Raw genomic sequence first — 17,898 nt, forward strand, 5'->3', positions numbered from 1 at the left:
TGGCTTCAGCCGCAGCTTGTTTCCAAAGAATTATGAAGATGGTACTTGGAGATCTTTCTAATGTCTTGTTTTTCCAAGACGATATTTTAGCTTATGGGAAGTGTGAGAATGAGCATGAAAGGGTTTTGAGGTCTGTGTTGTGCAAGTTGAAGGAAAGAGGGCTCACTCTTAAAAGAGACAAGTGTCGTATAGGGTTGAAATCTGTGACATATCTGGGACACGTTATTTCTGGAGAGGGTATACAACCCAAACTCAAGTTGGCAGAGAGTATTGTGTTGGCCCCTGCCCCGCAGGATAAGGAGCAGGTTAGGTCTTTTCTGGGCATGGCGGAGTTTTACTCCAAATTCGTGAGAGGGTTTGCCAGTGTGGTTGAACCAATTAGAGTTTTACTGAAGAAAGGGGTGCATTTTGTCTGGACACCTGAGTGTGAAAGAGCTTTTGAGTTAGTTAAATCAGAAATTGGAAGGATGCCTACTTTGGGTCATTTTGATGCGAAATTAAGAACCATTCTTACAACAGATGCGAGTCTCAAGGGTCTGGGAGCAGTACTTTCGCAGGTGGAGGATGGTGTAGAGAAGGTTGTGGCTTTTGCCTCCAGGGCTCTCAGAGATGCAGAGGTTAACTATTCTTGTATTGAGAGGGAGGCGTTGAGTGTGTTTTGGGCCATACATCATTTTAAGTTTTATTTATGGGGAATTCCTTTTGAAGTAAAATCTGACCATCGCCCTCTGGTTCAAATTTTCTCGTGTCATCACAGTGACCATTTGACTCCTAGGCTTAAGAGATGGAGTGAAGGTTTGCAGGAATTTAATTTTCGTGTGCACTACATTTCTGGCTTGAGTAACAAGTCAGCTGATTGTTTGTCTAGGTTGCCAGCGAGCGGTGAAGAATTTGATGATGTGTCTGAGAATGTGAATTGGGTGATGGAAGATCCGCTCTCAGAGGAAGAGTGGTTGGCTGGTGCCGTTGAAGATGAGGCATTTATTTCCCTGAAAGAGTTTGTAGCTAAAGGCTGGCCAAGCTACAAAGACCTTAATCCTGTCGTGGAACCATTTTGGAGTGTGAGGGATGATTTATCTTTTTCTGGAGGCAAATTGATGAGGGGTGATAGATTGGTTCCGCCTGGTGTCCTCAGGGATAAGGTGGTTAATCTGGCCCATGAGGGACATCTTGGGAGAAGTCTCACGAAAGCACGTGTTAGGGAAAGGTACTGGTGGCCAGGAATGGATCGAATGGTGGAATCAGTTGTTAAAAATTGTCATTTATGTGCTATCAATGACAAGTCTCATGTGGCCAATCAGGTTCCCCTTTCACCAGTGGATGTACCAGATGCAGTGTGGACCAAGTTGGGGTTGGACATCATGGGTCCGTTGGAACTAATGCCGTCTCATGAGAGGTTTGTTGTACTTTTGGTGGATTACACATCAAAATGGGTGATTACCAAGTGTATGGCCACGGTCAATTCCAAGTCAATAATTGAGTTTCTTAAGGATGTTTTTATTTCTGAAGGGGTGCCCAGGTTTCTGGTTACAGATAATGGTGTGCAGTTCGTCTCCCAAGAGATGCAAGTTTTTCTTGAAGGTCTTGGGATAGTTCATCAGAAGACTGCATTATATTCTCCACAGGCCAATGGTCTCACGGAGAGGATGAACAGGGTTGTCAAGAGTTGTGTTCAAAGGGCGCTTGATTCCAAGGCTTCTTTGAGTGATGTGTTGAGGGAAACCTGGTGGGCTCATCGAACGGTTCCCAATGCGATTTCTCAGAAATCTCCTTTTGAAGCTTTAAGGGGGAGGTTGGCAGTTTCTAAGTTGAATCCGGTTTGGCTGCCTAAATGGGTGAGCAAGGGTGTGTGTGAGGAGGAGAGGAAAACTAGGCTTTCTGAGTATCAGGAACGATATAAGGTGCGTTATGATGACAAGAAGTCCGTGAAGAAGAGGGTGTGGAATGTTGGTGACAAAGTTTGGGTGAAGGGGGTGAAACGTTGTCACAAAGGGGTATCTAATCTATCTGGTCCTTTTGTCATCATTACAATTAAAAAAAATGTCGTGACCTTGGACAATGGTTGCACTTGGAGTATGTCTAGGTTGGTTAAGTCAGATGGCTCGGTTCCGGGTGCAGCCAGTGTTCATGGTTGTGTTTCAGTAAAGGGAAATGAGGGTTCTGGGAGGTTGCATAGACGAGGGCACATGCCTTCAAAGTTTAAAGATTATGTTTTGTATTAGTGCTATTTTTCTTGTGTTTCTTGAATTTTAGTTGTTTGTGTAAATGCTAGGAATATTGCTTTTCTTTCTTTGTTCATGCATCTTGTTTTCAGGGGGCTTGTTTTCTTTTGGTTGTTGGTAAAGGGGATGTGTTGTAATTTGCTTGTATTTCTGTGTTCTGAGCTATGTCAGTGGTTGTCCTGGTGACAGAATGTGAGTCTGATGGTTCCATGACAGACTGGCATTCTGCCTGAGGAGACACTGGAGTGCGGACCTGTTGGCAAGTCCTGTCGGTGGTTGAAGTTAATAAAGACTTCCTGTGGACTACAACTTTCCTTGGATTTATTAATTCCCCACTGTAAACATGCTTAGGAGGCAAGCATAACACTTTACAGTTTCTGCCCTGGCCAGGCCAAGCGGGCAGCCCCAGCCCAGCCAAGGTAGCTGATGGGGAGCGCTGAAGCCCTTTCAGCCCAATGGGCATTGCACACCTGACTGCTCAACAGTAGTATATATAGTCATCACTTCCTTCCAAACTGTGCCTTGAACAACCAGCAACACACCTTCTGTGAAAAATCTTGTGGTCTCGATCTGAGTTGCTTAAATCTTTGCTGGATATCTAATTGCCATTTGAATTTGGCAATTGTTTTTTTTATTTTTTTTACAGGCTGCAATTTCATTTCTTGGATTCAAGATGAAAAACCTAAACATGCGATTGCCTCCTAGCAAAACAACAACATGCCTAATCTAGTCTCTGCATTCTGTGGACTTCAGAACCATCATGAAACTTATTTCCGACCTGCCTGTTAACCTTTCAGGGGACCTCTAGTTGGAAGTTTGAAGGCTTTCATCTTTGCTTGGTTTCCTCATTCCACTGGATGTCTTAGCCTTTTAACTGCCAGATCCTCCTATGTCCCTGGGTGATCCTTCTATAGAATGTTTGGTGGCATGCCTGTGGCTCAAATTTGTAAAGCTCAGCACAAGTTCTGAAAAGAACGACTGTTCATGCACACTGCTGAAAACAAGCACCAACCTCCGGGGCGGGATGTGGGTGATCTTATAGTCGCATGGGCTCTCAACTCTCTCCTTAACCTTTATCAAGACTTGCCTTTTACCCTCATTACTTTCTGGGTCAGGTGCCCCAAATTAAGCCTACTCTGTTCTTAAGGGAAGAGCCGGTTCGGTCAGTTTTGGCATTCAGTTCTTTGTACTTGGTGGTGATAGATTTCGTCCATGTTCTCTCCTCCTTCCAAGCGGTCTGATCATAACCTGATTTCTCAGATACTTTGCCTTACTTGCATATGTTGTGGGACTTGGTCTGAAGGAGTTGTTTGAAACTCAGCCTCCCTTTTTGTTTTTCTGGTTGGTGTGTGTGTGGGTGTGGGTGTGTGTGCATGCGTGTCTGTGTCAAAGGAAATGCAGTCGCATACATAGACTCAATACCACCGTGTAAGGTGCTGAGCTCTGCTACATCGTTTGCCATCAGGTAGGAGCACAGGTATACTCGGCCTCTTTTTCGCCTTCACTTCTGGGAAGCTTGGGGAGTGTGAATGCTCTGGATGGATTCCAGACTTCCACAATCCGCTCTGCCCCCTTGGTGCTTTCACCATCTGCTCAGGTATCTTGGTTCTTTTCAGCCACATCCTCTGTGGTCCACTGATGTTTTGCCTGGTTCCTAGTTAAACTATAGCCTCAGGAGGAGCAAGGCAGTCTGCACTTTGTTTGTGTGTCAATCTGCCACTGAATTGCCGTTGCTGGCCCTGGGGGATCCTGGAATTCTGTAATAGGGAGACTGCAACAGGCCACAACAAGTGTTGCAATCTTAACATTCTCCTTACATTGATTTGTGGGTATTTGGACTCTCACCTTTGCACTGAAACCGGCTGAAGGAATTATCCTCATGAGATTATATTTTACCACTGTTATCTAAATCGGTTTCTTAAAGCAGGTTCCCCACGTCACCTGACACTTGCGAAAATAATTGATCTTAGCATGTGTCAAGGAGAGACAATACTACTTTATTGGGCTACATGTGACTTGATCTCTTCTTTCACCAATTTCGCTTAGTAGCCATTGCAGCTTAAATAGAATGTATTATTTTGTTATCCTAGTGATTAAGAATTTCTTGGAGAGTTTTGAGCAAAAGTACTTCTCAAGTGAGACCATCTGCTCCCTCGCAATTGAAGGTAGTTCTTTCCAAAAGAAAGAACTTTCCATTTTAACCCATGCATAAATAGAACAACTGCCTTGGAGGGTAGCATTTTTTAGCCGTTTTACATCAGCCACATGAGTGAGCGAAATAAAAGCTTTTTGTTCTTGCCTGTCCTGTATGGTATTTTGGTCTCGCCTACAGACCGCATTAGTTGTCTGCTGTTGAAGACCTATAGTCACTAACACATTAAAACATATATTCATATAGTGGGTTGTGGGCCATCACCTTGCTCCTGATTTGATTTTTTCCTTGTTGCTCTCTTGTCCCTGCTTCTTACTTTGCGGCTTTTCTCCAGATTTCTTGTTTGTTTCACCCCTGGAGTATTTCTTCTTTACAGTTTTCTAAATTGATTACTTGTATTGGAGGTGACTCATGTTTTTGTTTTCTTCTAGCACTGTTTGGGAGTGCATGTTGTTTCTTGCTCTCTCCATCGTTAGCTGCACCAGTCCTCAGATCCCTCATCCACACTCTCTGTGCTGGTCCTCCTGCCAGGCTGGATTTGCTTTTAACCTTTAGGTACTGCTGTTGGTCCTCCGCACCCATCCCCAGCAGCTCATGCTCTAATGAAATTCACTTATTTTATACACTCCCACCAGATTCCCTTTTGCAGACCTTCGGTCACTCTTCTCATTTGTTTTTGTTTGGGCTGCTCGTTTATTAATGTGTACAATGTATTATATAGCTTTTTAATTTACTGCTCCAAGATAGGCGTCCACCATTATAGAATGGTAAAAACTAAAATTGAAAGGTTACGCTGCAAACGTGATCCTGCTAAGCCATCATAGTGTCTTGGCCCACACAAAAGCATGTGTTGTGCATGTAAACTTCGCACTTTGTTTTTTTTTTTTTAAAGATGCTGTTCAACATTGGCTAAGATGCATTTTTTTCCTCTTGCCATGACAGAAAAGCATCAGCTAAAAAGCTTTAGCAAAGTCAGTAGTCCGCATTGCTTTTTAAAAGGTGAGACCAATTGGCTTTGCCAGTGATTGTTCCATAGTCCTCTTTGCTTCCGAAGGTTGTTTCCGATATCTATATAAACAAGAGTTTCTCAACCCATGTTTTTAACTAGGTCTCTCTCTCCGTCAGAACAACATTGTTTTATCATAGATCTAAACGAGGTCTTGGATACTACCTTTACAAAACATGGCTCTACGTATTGCAGTCAGCTTTTTATTTATAAAACCATCTGAGGGTTTTGACTGTCTCAGTAGGTAGATGGATATTATCATGCATTACCACATTTTAAGAGAACGCGTACAGACCACTTCCTAATAGAGTCTTTTCTGCCAGAAGCATAGCAGCCTCTGGGTCTCAAGAGCAAGTTTGATGTCTTTAAAAATTGCAGTGTGGCAACTAGATCAGACATTATCAGGATTGTGACTCAAAAAACACAAGTGGTTCAGCACTCGCTGCATACCTTAGTTATTCTTTTTGCATTCTTTTACTTCTGCCCTGCCCATCACTCCTGATATGGGAGGACGAGCTTGCCATTCTGTTCTGTTAGTGAACAATAATTAGTATCCCATGATGGAAAAATTAAAAGTTTGCGATTTATAATCTTGCTTCGTCATTAAATTCAAAAGTATCCCATCAGCTTTCCTGAATAAGCCAATAGAATGTGTTCATTAACCGTGATTAAGATACATTTTTTTTTCTTGAATTATGAAAATAAACTTAGTTTGCTTGTAAATGTGTCTAAGACAGTTCTTTACTTCAAGTTGAGTATAAGATATACATGGGTAATAGTCACCTACATTTGGAGATATGCAGCGTTTTATTAGACGTTTATCAGTAGTGAGGGAAACCCTGAAAGATTACTTGGCTTGTACAACCAGACCACTGGTGCCACTTGAATCAGGGGAGTATTTGGTGGAGTTGCAAGGATATAGGATCCATTTTAGTAAGTAGAAGAGAATAGCTGGTAAAAAGTTGTACAAAACCAACAGGACTGGCAGCACCACAGCAAATTACAAGTTGTAAATCTTATGATTGCTTCCAGGACCTCTAAGCCCCATTCTACAACGGATCATATGATGAAGCAGTAGAAAACCAGAACAGCAATTAGCCACCTAACTGCTTACCCCTTCCTATTATAAATAGGGAAAAAAGCAAACCATGGAAAAACGACGAAGAATGTAAGAAGCTAATGTAAGTCAGTCTTGAAACTTTGCAGGGACTCTGATGAGGAGATTACTGAGAGACTTTTTTTCCTTTGATACACCCCCACCTATCAAGGCTGGTGCATCAATTAAGTCCATGAATATAAAAAAAAAAACAAGAATTCTGGTTTATGTCAGAGTGTCTGAGGAGGTCATGGCCATCCTAGCAGCATCACCACAGATACCAGTGAAAGTTGGAGTGGCGTGATCTCCTGCATAGACATGATCATTTTGAGAACTCTTCCTAAAATCCACCTCCCTCAAGATTCAGGACACTCACATCAGCACTTGCAACTTTGTCATCACACACTGAGTCAAGAGCCATTGCATCACCATTTTGATGTGAAGTCAAATTCCTTAAAGTATCTGCCTGTTGATTAGTGTTATACATATTACACTTCTGTTCCACCACCGTCTCTCTGACAGCAACTACAAAGAAGCATTTGACATTCTGATAATCATTGTTGGTGAAGTGAGCTAAAACTCCCTTTTGCGGCTACATAACAAAACCTACATAACAAAAACGTGTTTTTGCACTTTTCATAGCATCCTTTTCCCTTGCTTAATCAGAACCCTTGCATGCTTCACATTCGTCACATCCATAGAAACAGATCCGTTAAAAAGATATGCAAGTCTTTAACCACTCTGGCACATACATGGTTTTAGGCTCCCTACCTCTCAGTAACCAGAAAGGCAAAATGCCTTTCATAGAATGTTGCGATCCCAGGCCTTTTCTTAAGGTAGTTATCCTCATCAACACTAGCTGCTAAGGCTGTATAAAACCTCTTTCAGAAGGAAGTAATTTCACCTTTCCTCCAAACTGTTGCAAGATGGACTATATAAGGCAACATGCACATGCTTTAGATCGTGCAAATGTCAAAAATCTGCACACCTCCGTTGAGAAAAATGACTGCCCATGTTTGTAAAAATGTATTTAGGTGTTCCTTTAATGCAATCAAAATTGTGGCCCAAGATTTGATTACACTTGTTGTATTAGCGAATTCCACAAAAGAGTAATAGAACCACTTGGAAACCAGAGCTTCTTGTCGGCTTCCATGATTTCTACCCGCCGCTCTGTATTGTTGGTCCGACCAACAACCCCATACTCGCACCACCTTGGATTATCAAATTTATTGCAGACCTACCACCCGGACCAAAATGGCTTTATTCCCAAAAGTAAACCTTCATTGAACCTGAGATGCCTCTGTAGCAGGGGTCTCATCAGTAGCTTACAGGCTGCCACTGCGTAGCTCAAACGTGACCATTGTCTGCCAGCAGGCTTCAGAATAATCAGCTGCCCACCTGATAAGGCAGCTATTTAAAATGATGTGCCCATTTCTGTCAGGGCTCCAAAGTAGACAGTGCAAGATGATGCACCTACTCTCTACTGAAAAATTATTTCTTTACTTCTTGTTCTCCTTTTTTTCTTTAATACACAAAAGAAGCTACCCTGAAAACATCTCTGATTCTATACACAAAAACAATCATTTACAATGCAACGGTCTCGGCATTGTTAAAGTTAGAACTATTGGCATTGCTCATGACATTATTTTTGTTTGTTTTTGTTTTTAAAACATTTAAAGAAACAGTATTGTTATTTACAATGTCAATAGCTTAATCACTCTTAAATGCGAGACCTATTGCATTTGCACCCACGCACAGAGCCACACACACAAATAGAGCCACCCACACACACAGAGCCACCCCCAGAGAGCCACTCACATAGAGCAACCCACACACAAATAGAGCCACCCACAGAGCCACCTACACACACAGTTATTAAAAGGTGTTTATGATGGCGTGACAATCGTCTTCTCTAAATACACAAACACAACCGGTATAGCCATTCGCCGCAAAGCACCCATATACACACATCCTTACGAACACACTAATATGCATAGATGAGTGCTCACACAATGCCCACACTCTGGAAACTCATACGAATGAAGAGGCACACACAAACACGCACCCGCGAGTGAATAGGCACACACACGCACACAGACATGGATAGGCATGAACACATACACACATCCGTACAAACGCACAAATCTGTATAGATGAGTTCCCACACAGACTTCCCCAGGGTCTCTGTGGACAGCGAACAAACCAAATTGTCCTAGGTTTCTCAAATGTGAAGTAACCAACCATTTTTGAACTCACTTTTGGATGGTTCGATTAGGTCGATGGCTGATACAATGTATCTGATAAGGTTAAACACTGACACAATGCATTGCCGTAGTCATACATGAAATACTGACTATTTGACCGTGAACTTTCCTTAATAGGCTTCACATCTGGACACAGCAAAAACAAAATACATTATTATAATAATAATAATAATGTGTCTACAGGGCCATTACTTTTGCTGGATATAAGACTGGTCCCACACAGATCAATTAAACTGGTAGGACCTTATAGAGGCCCCATTCTTGATGCCATGTCAATCCATATGATGCAGGTCCAAGCAGATTTCCAATCGCCATAAAGGTGCTATGGGGATCAGTAGTAATTCTTCACTTTTTTGTTAAACTTGATAAGAACCTTCATAATGGATGCGATTAGATATTTCCTGGCTTCAAATTGAGGTGACCAGAAGAGTTGATGATCTGGATTCCAACGCAACAGTAATCCTACACTATTTAAAGCGCAGGTTATTCAACCAGAGTATGCCTCTTCCTCTTCCATCACCATATTCTTTGCCTAATCTATGAACCAACTGTTGGTAAAGCAATGCAAATGCACCAGGCTTAGTGATCACAGTGATCAAATAAGTAGGTGTCATCTACTTAAAAATCTGCAGGGACATGTTTTTCCTCACTATAAGTATAAACTTATTTTCTTGCTTCAGAATAGGAAACTATTCAGATTTACTCCTGGCGGAAGGAAGAGGTCTCATTACAGAAAAAAATCAAGCAGGAAAACACCACCACAACCTGAATTGGAACGCTTAATAGATCGCCTGGCCCAAGTTCAGTAAACAAGGTGATGTGCCCTCATGGGATATACGAGAATATGGGCACCATCACCTCTTCATGAAGGTATGATTTAGCAAGCAGGATTCAATCAACAATCAAAAGCCTTAATTCTTCATGTACAATGGTGGAGACAATGCCAAAAAAAACACAACTACAAAGATCAGTAAGATTTAGGACAACTCTTTGCCACTCCAGGAAGTTTTATAAATATAAATGTAAAACTTGTAAAAGCTGTGCTGTACAGACCGGAGGTGGGGGGGTTGGATGGAGACAGACATGGATTTGTACATTAATCTTGATCTCGGAAGAGCTTGGGGAGAAATCTGAAGGTGTGCTCTCCTCCAAAGACTCAGTTGTAGTGGTAAATAATGATACTCTTTAGTTGTCAGTGTGTTCAAAAAGCCTAGGAACACAGACTAAAGTCACACTGAAGTTTAATAATAGGGCTTCAGCTCTCACAGACATCACTTTGGCTGAGGCATTAAGGTATAGGACACCATGAGTTCACCAGTCCTGTTATTTTCTTCGTTTGTGAAAGCTAAGATGAGCCTTACACAATGCATAGATATGACTACAGGTACAAGAACGCAAACATGGCTTAGGTAATTTTTATACACCTACCAGGGGGCAAGGCTGGAAGAACTGGAGAACAGATTATGATACTCTTTAGTTGTCAGTGTGTTCAAAAAGCCTAGGAACACAGACTAAAGTCACACTGAAGTTTAATAATAGGGCTTCAGCTCTCACAGACATCACTTTGGCTGAGGCATTAAGGTATAGGACACCATGAGTTCACCAGTCCTGTTATTTTCTTCGTTTGTGAAAGCTAAGATGAGCCTTACACAATGCATAGATATGACTACAGGTACAAGAACGCAAACATGGCTTAGGTAATTTTTATACACCTACCAGGGGGCAAGGCTGGAAGAACTGGAGGACAGATTATATCAAAATGGTCAGGAATTATGTTATAAACTTTTATACCACAGGGGCCAAACACTGCCCCCATACATTTAAAATTAAAGCGAAAGCATATGAAACATGTCTCCCAACATCTCATAGCCTTCCTTAAAGGTTATGGATGATAACTAATTGTTTACGATTCCACTGGAAAAAAAGGCAGGCTGGGGGAAATTGGTTGTCACACTGCAGCCACTATCCCCCCTCGCCATGCTTATGAGCTCATAGATACATGGACCTTTTAAAAGGCCCCTTATTCCAGAGAGTCTGGAGCGCATTTACGAGGATACTACCTCTCTCTTCTGTATTCAAAAGGACCGTGATCACTGAAAACGTGCAGTTTGGATGCGTTATTTTCACTGACCGACATGCCCCGGGCAGGTGCATCTGTTTGCTCGTCAGACAGAGAATTAACACACTAGAGGTGGTTGGGAAGTTTGACTACATTTAATCCACTCCTGCTTGCCCTGGGCCTGTGGCACAACAAATACGGCTCCCATGCCTAAGCACCCCATCACACTTCTATCCCAGTCTTCAACATCAGTGGCCGAGACTCATTCAAGCATGGCATGCATCACTTGTTTGTATCACTGGGTGGTCTCCAAGGCCGTGTCTTTCCACAAATATTCCAGCTGTCAAACTTGTCGCATGACGCCAGGCGGGTGCTCTGGAGAATAAACCAAATTGAAGCTGTTTGGGAGTTGGAAGCTCACAGAAGGGCATTATTTATTTTATGAGTAAGTAAACACTGCGGATCGGATATTATACTGTTGAGCATAGCTATGCAGCAGACACTAACAAGTAATTGTAGCTGTCATTACTATCCCCTAGCCTTGCCCCCGTATCCTCCCCAGGCGGCCTCACGCCCCCTCCCATCTAAGGTTTCACAGCAGACCTCTCTGCCTTCTGACCGCGGCCCCTCCCCCTGGTAGGTCCCAGTACTCACTCAGGCTCCGGCGCGGGCCGCTTCCTGGCCACCGGCAGACTCCATGGAGCGCACCGTCACCATCCGAGGGGGCGGGATAGAGAGGGAAAAAAACTCAAGTGCGCCACAATCTACGTGAGGAGAACGGAAGCAGCGGCGCCAGCCCGGCAACAACAAACAGCCCGTGGATGCGGCGCTCGCGGACGTAAGCCGCGGTATCCTGATAGCGCGCGACAGCAGCTATGCTGCGCGGTGCGAGGCGGGAGACAGTGCAACCGATCGATACTGGCTGGGATGGAGATAGCGCTCCACAAAGTTCTAATCACTTGGGCTCTGAAGAAGAACTAGAGCGTTAACCTAGTGTGTGTCGGAATGCGTCGGAGGCGCCAGCCTGAGAGGACAGTGGGAGGAGACCAGAGCAGCAGCCGAACACGGGAGCCGAGAGCAGGAGGAGAGGACGCCATGAACACCACCGCCTTTCTCCGAGGTCAAGCAGAAATGCCTCGGAGAAACGCAGCGGTGTTTTCGGATTCGGGGCGTGTTTTTTCTTTCTCTCCTCTTGCCATTGGCTGGAATGTTTACATTCCAGAGGAGAGAAAGAAAGTAAAAAACACGCCCCCCGAATCCGAAAAAGACGGGGCTTCTTTGGAGAGACAAAGCTCTTCTCCAATGACTGACCAGCATTTAAGAGGCCAGCCAATGGAGAAGAGGGAAGAAGAGGGGCGGGTTAAAGCCCCACTTCTGAAAACATTAAAACTTGCGAGCGAGACTGCGCAAGCGCAGCCTTCACTAGCCGAGACCTAACAAGCACACCACAATTGATTAAGTGAGGTGCAGGGCATCTCCAAAAATGTGAAGGACTGTCCTCCCACACCACCATGTGTCATGCTTCATCATTGGCAGTCCACGCTTTAGAAACTGCGTTTGATAGAAAGCAGGCCTACACCTGGAAACAGGAAGGCACTTCTAAAAAATAAGTGGGGGCCCGTGATAGAGTGAGAGGTTAAAAATCAAAGCGAACAACAAATGCAATTTATTTATAAGGTGTTTGCTTGGTATTAAAAAGCAAGTGTGGAGAAATGGGGAACTAGTACCTCATCACCATCAATGTCGTCAACATGATTCTGCTGTGTTGGCCCAGAGGGTCCATGGCATTCATTAGGACGAGAATACTAGGGCTCCTTTCCAATCTCTTCTGATTTAGATATTACCACCATGTAGAATGACCGTTGTCAATTTCTACCTAAAGTTGGAGTTTCCTTGAAACCCCAGGTCAGGGGCTGGAGTGCCCCATGGGAAGGGGGGGACTGAGGGACCCTTGTAGTCACACTTGCCTCAAGGTGCGTCCCTCGAGGTTTTCCTAAAGGCGTCCTCTCCTTTTCCCCGCTGGCCCCACCTGGCCATGTCTGCATACAATCCCATGGAAAAAGGTATGCTACGAGGCAATTTGTGCAAAGGCCTTCAGAGCTCATAAGGCACCTATTTCTAGGCCATCCGTCTTTGTTTCTTATCACTTGCTGCAATAATAAATCCTTTTGGAACGCATCCAACCCATCGGATTAAGAAAAACCCCATTGCATTCTTGAATCGCATCCACTCCTTATTTAGCAGGGGCATTCTTGGCAATCGCCTCTAAAATGTTTTTCTTCTTGTACATAATTTGTCAGGTTGTATTCTTGCAGTTTGGATACGAGCCCGACTAACCTAGCCAAAGTCTTGCCCAACCCATTTCCACTAAGAAGGTAGGTTAATTGTTTGTGGTCTGTGTAGATGTCAAATGTTGAACTCCAAGTGTAGGTTTTGAATATTCAGACAGTCCACACACAGACCAGAGCCTCACATTCTATGGTACTCTAATTCATCCTAGGATCCTTCAAGGTCCTCGGTGTGAAATCAACACGCTTTCCTTGTCTCTAATCCATTGTTCCAACACTGCACCTAGACCACGTCAGGCGCGCAACACCCATTGGACTCAAAGGGCTTCAGCCCCCCCCCCCCGTCTTGTGTGGCAGCCCGGGATGAGACACCTTCCTGGGCAAAAAAGCAGCCGCACCCGAGCACTTCACAGGTCTTTAAAAGACCATTTGCATGTTAATGAAACCTTGCTGTTGTTTCACCCCTTCTAAGAGCCCCTGCAGCTCCACTCTGCCTATTGCTTAAAGTTCACCCCCCCCGAAATTTGCTCAGCCCGCCCCCCCCCCCCCCCCCCCCCCCTCCGAAATTTGGCTCTAGTTGCGCCTCTGGACCACGTAGACTAACATCGACATTGAAGATGCATGTTTTTTCAGAAATGAAAAGACTCAAAGCCAGGCCTTCCGGCACTAGTGTTTTCTAACCACCATAAAAACTTTATTGGTATGTGCAGACCAATCAAACATTAAGCCCCTATTAAGTTAAAGCATCAATGGTTGTTCAGACAAAGCATAACCCGCAACAAAATGGGCATGATCATCACAAAGTCCAAGAAACGACCATAAGGCCTCCTTACCCGAGAGCGGTGAGGCTCTCAGGATTGCTTCAGTGAAACAAAATGATGTCCTGATTCCAGTAGACTAAATAGTATTCCAGATATTCTCCTTACTGGGTGAATAGTTTGCCCTTTCCAGTCTGATTGTTCTACCTCGGTCTCTTAAAATACTTAGAACTTGTTACAGGACAACATGCGCCTCAGGATTTTCTGTGAAAATCAAAATGTTGTCCTGGAACACTAGGATCCTTTATAAGGTTTTAGTTACTGTTAGTTTGAGGTCGTGAACTTGTTTTCCAACAGCAGTTACGTAGTACGTTGAGATATTTTCCCCTTTAACAATGGTGTTTCTCAAGACTGCTTTTCTACAGGGTACTCTTTGTTCGATAGTGAATGGGTGCAGCCAGTAATCGTGCAAAAAAAAAAAAAACTTGTGCTTGTGGGATGCAGGGTTATGGAGATTGGCAAACCGTGTACTGGTTATCCATCACAATTATGTGGATAGTAATGTGACATACATTTTTGATTTTGTAGTAAGATTTATATTTTCTTTCTGCAGATAACAATGAAGATGGTGCCAAAAATGCTTGCCCCTTTGGTTAAAGACTGGGCTCCTGAAGCTTTTGTTATCTCTTTCAAATTGGAAACCGATGCCACGCTATTGATACCTCGTGCAAGAAAAGCTTTGGAAACATACAGTCACCAGGTTGTTGTGGCTAACCTCCTTGATACACGAAGATCTTCTGTTGTTGTGGTGACCAGCAACTCAGAGTCCTGCATTTCCATTTCTGAAAGTGAAGCAGAAGACGGCGTGGAAATAGAGGAGAGGATTGTGGAGGATCTTAAATCACGCCACACACATTTTATAGAGAAACAATAAAACTAACGAAAGTCAGTTCAGAAGAGTTAGAAGAATACCACTGCTTAGTATGTATAAATAATGTGTATGTGCTTTAAAGAGAACCCTTTTTTTCAGGCTATGATGATATGCAGCAATTTTTCATGGGTGACCAGTTTGATGGGGTGTTCTACTTTTGTGTGAGCAGGTTCTTAAGTGTTTTGCAGGAAGGCATTCCTTGGTTTTGTTGTATGTTAAAAATGAACATTCATACATTAACCTAGGCTTGAGTTCAGCCATCTTAGAGCGGTCTTTAGAAGTAGGTGGTCCAAGAAACTGGGAAATCAATTACCTTTGCAAATCCTAGGCAGATCCTGCAGACACCATATTTAGTTTGCACATGCCTGAGAAGTGAAGTATTTTGTTCTGGTATCTTGCTCTTCTTACTCCTCAGCTGCCTTGGCATTTCCTGTTTTGTAGGAAGGAAAAACGGAATGCTGGCATGTTTGACATTCTTTGACCTCTGGTATTACTGCATAATTCATGGATTGGCTTTTTCCAGTACAGCTCCTATTTTGGGAGGAGCGGCTACATACTTTTGCTGCCTTCCCTTGCTGCTAGCTAGGCATTTTTGTTGTTTCAGTTCCGTTGAACATCAAATAGTCTGCCCCACTCTGTCCCAAATGCTCATCGCACCTGGATGAAAGTAATGCATGAAATGTTGCAGGTAGTTCTTGGTGGTTAACCCACTCTAAGCCTGCATGTTAAATCAACATCTTGTGAGTAAATTTTTAAGTCTCACCTTCTAGACAGCACATGCTGTCTAGTTGTAAAAGACCAATAGTGAACTTACAGTGAGATTACTGCCCAACCATTGCTAGCCATTGATTGGCTCAATTGTCATTTTTATTTGCTTCTTATTTGATGGCTGTCGTCCTCTACTTATGTTTGTCCAACCCTTGGAGCATAACCCCTTTACTATCCTTTTGATTGCCTGAGTTGTATCCTTTCACTGTTTACTTTTAGGGAACTACTTTTATTTCTTTTTAGTTAAGCAGTCTATTAGAGTGCATGTGTTTTTAACCTCTCTCCATTGTATACTTCTCCCCTGCTAAATACTTACCCTATGTCGTGCTGCTCTCTTTCACATGTACTGCTCGTTCTCTCTCTCTTGTGCTTCTCACCCTAACATTCCCACCTCTGCTCTCTGCATTGTGCTCTTCTGCCCATGTTGCTCTCTCCGTCATGTGCTGCTTTTCTGTTTCATCCCATCCTCTCCCCCGTTGCCCACTCTACTCTGCGGTGCTGTTTTCTCTTTCTCTACCAAGTTATAATTATTTTTTTACGGATCCAAGTGGCTGCCACCGTTTTAAATCGGTCATAAAAAAAAAAAGGAAAAATGGTCTGTGTCATTATTGAAGCATATGCATGCCTGGTGATGCATGTGCACTCCTAGAGAATAATTGGATCAGCAAAAGCAGTTGCGTGATTGGGCCCGCACCCTCCCCCCCCTCTTTTTTTTTTTCTGCATATCAATGGTAAGCTGCATTGGCAAAACCAATAGGTCCAAAAGGTAAGACCTATTAACTTTGCCAATTTGTTTTCTGGAAAATAATTACCCATACTGGTCTTGGTAAGAGGGATTCAGTACCGGAAATAGAATCCCATTCTACAACATGTTTGGTACCATAAAGATTGCAGTTTTTCTATTTAAGGTGCAGTCTGTCACATAGGGGATCTTTCGGGATACAGAGTGCCAGTACTTTGGGTTCTGCTGCAACCACCATTTTAAACCTTATATGGTTCAAAATACACCACAGAAGGTTGCTACTGTTTCGGAACCACCCAGAAATTCCTGGAAAATTGTAGCATTGAACAGGCTTCATCAGCTACATCGCAGAGAAGTTAGTAGGACTTTGGCCAAATTTCTAATTTCAGATGTTGAGCTTGAATCCTCCAGGATGGTAGAAGCTATGCATAGATACCAGACATGCAAGTTTATGGGAATTTTACATCGATGTTACGAAAAGCACCCGAGGCGACCCTTCATTTAATAAAAGTGCTTCTCAAATGGAAAAAGAGCAGGGCTTCTTAATCAGTATCTCTTTCGTTAAGTGTGTTTTTCAGGAGGTTGCTATTCTGAGGAGAATAGAAAGGAAGTGAACTATTGAACATACTAGTACCGCTATCAATGGCTTACACCATTGGTCTGGATTCCACAATTAAACCTGAGGTCTTTGCACTAGGGGATGTTTCTGAATCTACAGCACATTCCGTTTAAAGAGGTATACAAATCTATAGCTGAGTGAAGATTATATTGTTTGGTTCCACCAGAGAAGTATTTTAGCACTCCTGAGAAGAGAGCTTTTTCATGTATAATCCTCATCTGATCTGGGTTCTCCACCATGGACCTACATTTTATTACCCATTCGAAAATATCTGTGTCCTGCCTCCTCCGGTTCTGGCGTGATTTATCCTGACAATCATACAGATTTTCAATTGTGTGGTTTAGAATATTGTTCAGTGAATGTTTTGCCTAGTACTTCAGAGATGTTATTGCTTCCTCCTCTGCTTTAAGTTATAGAATGTTAGCTCTACATCTACAGTGCCTTCATCAGAACAGTTTAAATAACTTTGTTTACATGGGTACTGTAGCAGAGGACATCCAGTAAGCATCATGAAAACCCTGTTTTACTGTCCTATCTCACAGAGTTGGCCTCACTAACATAAGGTAAAATTCCAGTTCTAGAGCCCTGCACTATACCGTGCTACATTTGGAGTTGATGCTTGTCAATAGTTCCTGCAGTAAAGGCTCATCTTTGCTTTTTGCCACCAAAAAACAGATGACTGACAGGCTCCTGAAACAGATACTGAATGAGATTGTAAGTCTCCTGTTAGTCATGTACATACAATGATGTTGAATACAAAGCAGTAATTTAATGTACTGTCTCCTAAACTGGGCTCTTCAGGCCTCTTCTCACAATAGGCCCCCACCCCTCTACTTCATTTCTGACTCAATTTTAGGTGAACCGGCCCATGATCACCTCGCCTAAGGCACATGGGCGAGGACAGACTTATTGTGCTCATTGAAACCCTGCTTGCTCAGTCAGCTCTAAAAACTGCAGCCTTGGGAAAATTGAACATGCCTTCTTCCTCTATCC

At 43.2% G+C, this 17,898-nt stretch overlaps 1 protein-coding gene across 1 annotated transcript in view; it reads left to right on the plus strand.

Annotated features, from left to right (window-relative positions):
- PPCS (phosphopantothenoylcysteine synthetase) overlaps positions 1-16,137 on the plus strand; it is a 50,896-nt gene extending 34,759 nt beyond the window's left edge. Inside the window, exon 3 of the mRNA XM_085608664.1 lies at positions 14,459-16,137. Coding sequence (XP_085464790.1) covers positions 14,459-14,779 — 321 coding nt within the window. The 3' untranslated portion in view covers positions 14,780-16,137. The remainder of the gene's footprint in view (positions 1-14,458) is intronic.
- Positions 16,138-17,898: the final 1,761 nt, after the last annotated feature.

This window comes from Triturus cristatus, chromosome 1_2, assembly GCF_964204655.1.
Source record: "Triturus cristatus chromosome 1_2, aTriCri1.1, whole genome shotgun sequence".
NCBI lineage: Eukaryota > Metazoa > Chordata > Amphibia > Caudata > Salamandridae > Triturus > Triturus cristatus.